At 49.6% G+C, this 7,328-nt stretch overlaps 1 protein-coding gene across 1 annotated transcript; it reads left to right on the forward strand.

Moving 5' to 3' along the window:
- The first annotated feature begins 5,074 nt into the window (after positions 1 to 5,074).
- LOC124268165 (putative uncharacterized protein ENSP00000383309) lies at positions 5,075 to 6,782 on the forward strand. Its single transcript, XM_046703186.1, has 3 exons — positions 5,075 to 5,298; positions 5,719 to 6,055; positions 6,387 to 6,782. The coding sequence occupies exons 1-3, from the start codon at positions 5,075 to 5,077 to the stop codon at positions 6,780 to 6,782; spliced, it is 957 nt and encodes a 318-aa protein (XP_046559142.1).
- Positions 6,783 to 7,328: the final 546 nt, after the last annotated feature.

The raw sequence follows: 7,328 nt of genomic DNA on the forward strand, positions 1-7,328 counted from the left end.
ATGACGCCCTGGACATGTTCAGGGTCGTACCATGGATGGACCTCGGAGTCAAAGCCACAGGCATGGCGGAGACGGTAGTAAAAACAGCGAGCCATGCCATCATGTCGTTTAAGATATGATGTTTGTGCCAAGGAAGGGCATCCACTGACAAGGTGTTGGAGAGTCTCTGTAAATTCATTGCAAAGTCGACATTTCATGTTAATATTCTCTTTAAGAATCACATTTAGGCGATTACGAGTGGGAAGTGACTGGTCCTGAGCAGCAAAAAGGAAGCCCTCAGTTTCACATTTAAGACCAGCCGACTTCATCCAGGCGAAGGAGTCAGTGGGATTGCTATTCTGTTCAACACACTGCATGTACACACGATGCAATGGCTTCTCAGAAAGCTTCTCCACAAAAGACCGACTCTGGGCAGACTTGGTAAAGGACTTCACCTGGTTTACTCCCATCGCTGTACCATCCAGCAGTACATTGCCTTCAACAAAGTCAACCTCAAATTTCAGATTCTGTCCAACAACCTTGGCACGCTTAAAATAGCTGTGGAATTCCTTGCTTTCATCATGAGTCTTCACATGCATCACCAGAGGATCATCCGATAAATAAATATGTGCAAAAGTACACAATAAAATTCTGTCATGAAGAGCCTCCACATTAATCAAACCCCGACCTCCAGAATTGATTGGCATGTATAAACGGTTAAGAGAGGAACGAGGGTGGTGGGCTCTGTTATCAGACATGATCTTTCTGGTCAGGCGGTCAAGACTCTGGATGTCTTGTTTTGTCCAATCAACTACTCCAAAGGAATAGGAGAGGACTGGCACAGCAAAAGTATTGGTGGCTTTGACCTTGTTACGAGCATTTAGCTCTGAGCTCCAGATTTTCTTTAAACGAGATTTATACTCGGCCCGAAGTTTTTCTTGAATCTGGGCATTCTGGAGCTTGTCTCGAACTTGCATTCCAAGATAGGTGTAGGCCTGATCTTCCACAAGATGCTCAATAACTCCTCCCCCTTGTAACCTGACCGATCCATCATTAGTTACCTTGCCACGTTTCAAATGAAGAGTATTACATTTGTTGAGTCCAAATGTCATACCAATATCATTAGAAAAGGACTCGACAAGGAGAACCTGCTCTTTCAAATTGGAATCTCCTTTGGCAAGGAGTTCGATATCATCCATGTAAAGGAGATGAGTAAGAGGTGTTGGGGATCTGTGCTGAGGAGGTCCGGGGTGGTAACCCTCCTCTTTATTGAGCAGAAAGCTCAAAGGATTTAAAGACAGACAAAAAAGCAAAGGACTAAAGGAATCCCCCTGAAATATTCCCCTTCTGATTGGAATAGATTCCGAAATCTGCACATGCCCTTGTGAGTACATCTCAAGTTGAGTTGACCAGCAACTCATTAAAGACTTGAGTAAATCAAGTAGTCGCTCAGGGAGGTTAATACAATGAAGAGACTTCAGAATCCATTCGTGAGGGACAGAGTCGTATGCTTTTTTGTAGTCAATCCAGCACATGGAGAGGTTGCGGTGATATGTTTTAGCCTCTTCCAAAATCATTTTCTGTACAAGAAGTTGATCCTTGCACCCCCAACATCCCTTTCTTGCTCCCTTCTGCTCTCTGTAAATTATATCATTGGAAGAGCAGTAAGATGACACAAGGTTTGTCAAACACCCTGTGAATATTTTGTATTGTGTATTCAAACATGTGATAGGGCGGAAGTTTTTGGGATCAGTCAAGTCTCCTTTCTTGGGGAGAAGTATTGTGCGACCTTTGCAGAACCATGGAGAAACATCACCTGTGTCCACGAGAGTATTGAAACAGTGCAGTAATGGTGTTTGGACACAGGGGAACAGTTTCCAATACCGGTTTCGAATGCCATCAGGCCCTGGAGCTGTATTAGATTTGGACTTTTTTATAACACTTTTCAGGCAATCTGGTGAGATGTAACAGACAAACGACCTAGTTACCTTCTCATGCATTGCATGGTCATAATCACGGACCCATGGTGCCTCAAGGTTACAGTTGCCGGGTACAGACCACAACTGTTTCCAGAACCTTTCATTGGCATCCATGGGAGGCCGTTTGTCATGTTCACCATCACCTTTTGTTTTCAGTTGCCTGTAGAAGTGCTTTTCATTATTTCTAAAAAGTATATTTTGTTTGATGAATTTATTTTTCTTTTCCCATTTTTTCTTTCTTTCAGTCCAAACCTTTATTTTGGCCTTAAGGAATCGACAATTTGGAGAAGTACCTTTTCTTTGTTGTCTTGTATTGTAATTTTAATTTTCTCCAAATTGCCTTTTGCCGTTTTGACATTGGACTCCCTGATGATCTTAACTTCAGGCACAGTTCTATCCAGGAAATGTATTTTCTAGTTTCCGTTAGTTTTACTTGAAACCGGTTTTTCTTTGGTGTATTGTTCTTAGTGTTAGATGTTTTTTCTTTGGAAACTGTGTGAATTTCCTCCAAGGTTCGAGCAGCAGCGTAGACACAACAATTAACTTCATGTAATGAACAGTCCGATGAAAGTTTCATAGAAATAATATCATTTAATAAATTGATTTCATTTTGGGGAAAAGATTCATTTGTTTGTTTAATTGGCCTCCGATTTTCTAAAGGTATGCCAGATATTTCATCATAAATAGAATGAAACAAAATATACACAGGGTTTTCGGAAAGATCTGCAACTGAAGAAGAGGAAGAGTGAGGGTCCGAAATTTCGGGGCCAATTAGCTCTTTGTCGGAAGAGTTTCCATCAGCAAGAGGAAAGAGGTTGACATGGACGTCCATTAGAAGTTTTGGGTCTGCTGCCACTTGAGCATTCTGTTCATGCAGAATGAACTTTAAGATTATTTCGGGCTGAAGGCGACAGTTGATTATTGAATATACACAAGAAGATGTTTTCATTACTCAATGGTTGGCGGTGAACGTATTAGATAAGTTGATCTATTAATTCTTTTGTCAACCAGTTTTCTCAATCTCACGTCAGTCGGTACACTGGGAGTAGAGGGGTGATTGGGTATCTTCACATGACTCATGGTGACCGAACTGAACTGAACTTTTATTCACTCAGGCTGCAAACTGCAGCATTAGAGGTACATAAATAATATTTACATTTATACAACATAAAAAGTATATGCAGGCGGTGCACTGTGCAATGTACATTGGGCAAGTTACTTAAGTTATTGAAGTTATTTCTTCAGTAAGGCCATAATTATTTTACAAATAATTGAAGTTTTGTACCCACCTAAGCTGTAGCCTCCATCAGCCAGTCCCCACCTGTAGCTTCCAACAGACAGACCACACCAGTAGCCTTCACCAGACAGACCCCACTGTAGCCTCCACCACCCAGAACTATCAGAGTGGGTGAGTAAGTTAATATATTAAGTCACAACGGCAATATTTCACCAATATCGTGACTATTGTTATTGAAGTTATTTCTTCAGTAAGGCCATAATTATTTTACAAATAATTGAAGTTTTGTACCTACCTAAGCTGTAGCCTCCATTAGCCAGTCCCCACCTGTAGCTTCCACCAGACAGACCCCACCTGTAGCTTCCACCAGACAGACCCCACCTGTAGCTTCCACAAGCCAGACACCACCTGTAGCCTCCACTAGCCAGACACCACCTGTAGCCTCCACTAGCCAGACACCACCTGTAGCTTCCACAAGCCAGACACCACCTGTAGCCTCCACAAGCCAGACCCCACCTGTAGCCTCCACCAGCCAGACCCCACCCATGGCATCCACAGGCCAGACACCACCTGTAGCCTCCACTAGCCAGACCCCACCCATAGCCTCCACAAGCCAGACCCCACCTGTAGCCTCCACCAGCCAGACCCCACCCATGGCATCCACAAGCCTCCATCATCGAGACTCCAGCTTGACCTCCAAAAGCCAGAGCCAACTGTAGCCTCCACCAGCCAGTCCCCACCTATAGCCTCCACTAGCCAGACCCCACCTGTAGCCTCCATCAGCGAGACTCCATCTGTAGCCTTTACCAGCCTGAACCCAACTGTAGCCTCTATCAGCCAAACCTAAGCTGTAGCCTCCACCAGCGAGTCCCCAACTGTAGTCTCCAGCAGCCAGGCCCCACCTGTAGCTACCACCAGGCAGACCCCACCTGTAGCCTCCACCAGCCCGACCCCAGCTGTAGCCTCCACCAGCCTGACCCTATCTGTAGCCTTCACCAGTCAGACCCCACCTATAGCCTCCACAAGCCAGACCCCACCTGTAGCCTTCACCAGCCAGACCCCATTTGTAGCATCCATCAGCCAGACCCCACCTGTAGCCTCCATCAGCGAGACTCCATCTGTAGCCTTTACCAGCCTGAACCCAACTGTAGCCTCTATCAGCCAGACCTAAGCTGTAGCCTCCACCAGCGAGTCCCCAACTGTAGTCTCCAGCAGCCAGGCCCCACCTGTAGCTACCACCAGGCAGACCCCACCTGTAGCCTCCACCAGCCTGACCCCGCCTGTAGCCTCCACCAGCCAAACCCCAGGTGTTGCCTCCAACAGCAAGACTCCGGATGTAGCCTCTAACAGCCATACCCCACCTGTAGCCTCCACAAGCCAGACCCCAACTGTAGGCTCCATCATCGAGACTCCAGCTCTAGCCTCCACCATCCAGACCCCAGCTGTAGCCTCTACCAGCCAGATCCCACCTGTAGCCTCCATCAGCGAGACTCCACGTGTAGCCTCCACCTGCCAGACCCAACCTGTAGCTTCCACCAACTAGACCCCAGCTGTAACCACCATCAGCGAGACCCCACATGTAGCCTCCACCAGCCTGACCCCAACTGTAGCCACCATCAGCCAGACCTAAGCTGTAGCCTCCACCAGCCAACCCCATTTCTAGACTCAATCAGCGAGACTCCACGTGTAGCCTAGCTCCAGCAGTCAGACCCCACCTGTAGCCTCCACCAGGCAGACCCCACCTGTAGCCTCCACCAGCCAGACCCCACCTGTAGCCTCCACCAGGCAGACCCCACCTGTAGCCTCCACCAGCCAGACACCACCTGTAGCCTCCACAAGCCAGACCCCACCTGTAGCCTCCACCAGCCAGACCCCACCCATGGCATCCACAGGCCAGACACCACCTGTAGCCTCCACTAGCCAGACCCCACCCATAGCCTCCACAAGCCAGACCCCACCTGTAGCCTCCACCAGCCAGACCCCACCCATGGCATCCACAAGCCAGACACCAACTGTAGCCTCCACTAGCCAGACCCCACCCATAGCCTCCACAAGCCTCCATCATCGAGACTCCAGCTTGACCTCCAAAAGCCAGAGCCAACTGTAGCCTCCACCAGCCAGTCCCCACCTATAGCCTCCACTAGCCAGACCCCACCTGTAGCCTCCATCAGCGAGACTCCATCTGTAGCCTTTACCAGCCTGAACCCAACTGTAGCCTCTATCAGCCAAGACCCCAGATGTAGCCTCCACCAGCGAGACCCCAACTGTAGTCTCCAGCAGCCAGGCCCCACCTGTAGCTACCACCAGGCAGACCCCACCTGTAGCCTCCACCAGCCTGACCCTATCTGTAGCCTTCACCAGTCAGACCCCACCTATAGCCTCCACAAGCCAGACCCCACCTGTAGCCTTCACCAGCTAGACACCATTTGTAGCATCCATCAGCAAGACTCCATCTGTAGCCTTTACCAGCCTGAACCCAACTGTAGCCTCTATCAGCCAGACCTAAGCTGTAGCCTCCACCAGCGAGTCCCCAACTGTAGTCTCCAGCAGCCAGGCCCCACCTGTAGCTACCACCAGGCAGACCCCACCTGTAGCCTCCACCAGCCTGACCCCGCCTGTAGCCTCCACCAGCCAAACCCCAGGTGTTGCCTCCAACAGCAAGACTCAGGATGTAGCCTCTAACAGCCATACCCCACCTGTAGCCTCCACAAGCCAGACCCCAACTGTAGGCTCCATCATCGAGACTCCAGCTCTAGCCTCCACCATCCAGACCCCAGCTGTAGCCTCTACCAGCCAGATCCCACCTGTAGCCTCCATCAGCGAGACTCCACGTGTAGCCTCCACCTGCCAGACCCAACCTGTAGCTTCCACCAACTAGACCCCAGCTGTAACCACCATCAGCGAGACCCCACCTGTAGCCTCCACCAGCCTGACCCCAACTGTAGCCACCATCAGCCAGACCTAAGCTGTAGCCTCCACCAGCCAGACCCCATTCTAGACTCAATCAGCGAGACTCCACGTGTAGCCTAGCTCCAGCAGTCAGACCCCACCTGTAGCCTCCACCAGGCAGACCCCACCTGTAGCCTCCACCAGCCAGACCCCACCTGTAGCCTCCACCAGGCAGACCCCACCTGTAGCCTCCACCAGCCAGACCCCACCTGTAGCCTGCACCAGCCAGGTCGCAACTGTAGCCTACATCAGCGGGACTCCATGGGCCAGCTGTAGCCTCCACCAGCCAGACCCCATCTGTAGCCTCCACCAGTCAGACCCCACCTGTAGCCTCCACCAGCCAGACCCCACCTGTAGCCTCCACCAGCCAGACCCCACCTGTAGCCTCCACCAGCCAGACCCCAACTGTAGCCTCCATCAGCGAGACTCCAGCGGTATCCTCCACCAGCCAGATCGCAACTGTAGCTTCCATCAGCGAGACCCCAAATGTAGCCTGCACCAGCCAGGTCGCAACTGTAGCCTCCATCAGCGGGACTCCATGGGCAAGCTGTAGCATCCACCAGCGAAACTCCACCTGTAGCCTCCACCAGCCAGACCCCACCTGTAGACTCCACCAGCCAGACCATTTTTTAAATTGATTACTCACAGTAATTATCCGATTTTCACATTCAAAAAAACACCCCAAATAGCGCTGTGAATCCCGATTTTTTAAAGTGTCCAAAATGACGACCTTTCCGATGAAATTGTGAAGTGTATTTGTTTGCGTGAAATATATAGAATTTTATTGGACTTCAAAGTGAGGGTTGAAGAGGAAGGACGGATGTGTCTCTCTGGCACCCAGGAGGTTTACCCTACAGACAACACAAGTCAACTTGAATCACAGAGGGTTGTAAACAGGGGTATTGTGTTTGATGTTTTACCGATTATATCCCAAAACTTCCACATCCCAAAACTTCCGCATCCCAATACTTCCACACATTATTGAAACAACAACTCCTCATCACACCTTTTCAGGTAATGCCGGGATAGCCCAGGAAGTGCACTGAACTGAAACAACAGATGATGATGCATCGATTACAGCAGGGCCGACACGTCGAATCATGCTTGAGTGCTTCTGTGTTAATCGGTCGAATTTCAGACCGTGTTATCACACTGGGAGAGTCTAAGTTCATTAATTAACTCAT

The sequence above is a fragment of the Haliotis rubra genome, unplaced genomic scaffold, assembly GCF_003918875.1.
Source record: "Haliotis rubra isolate DU_JTF1 unplaced genomic scaffold, ASM391887v1 Scf1367, whole genome shotgun sequence".
In the NCBI taxonomy this organism is placed as follows: domain Eukaryota; kingdom Metazoa; phylum Mollusca; class Gastropoda; order Lepetellida; family Haliotidae; genus Haliotis; species Haliotis rubra.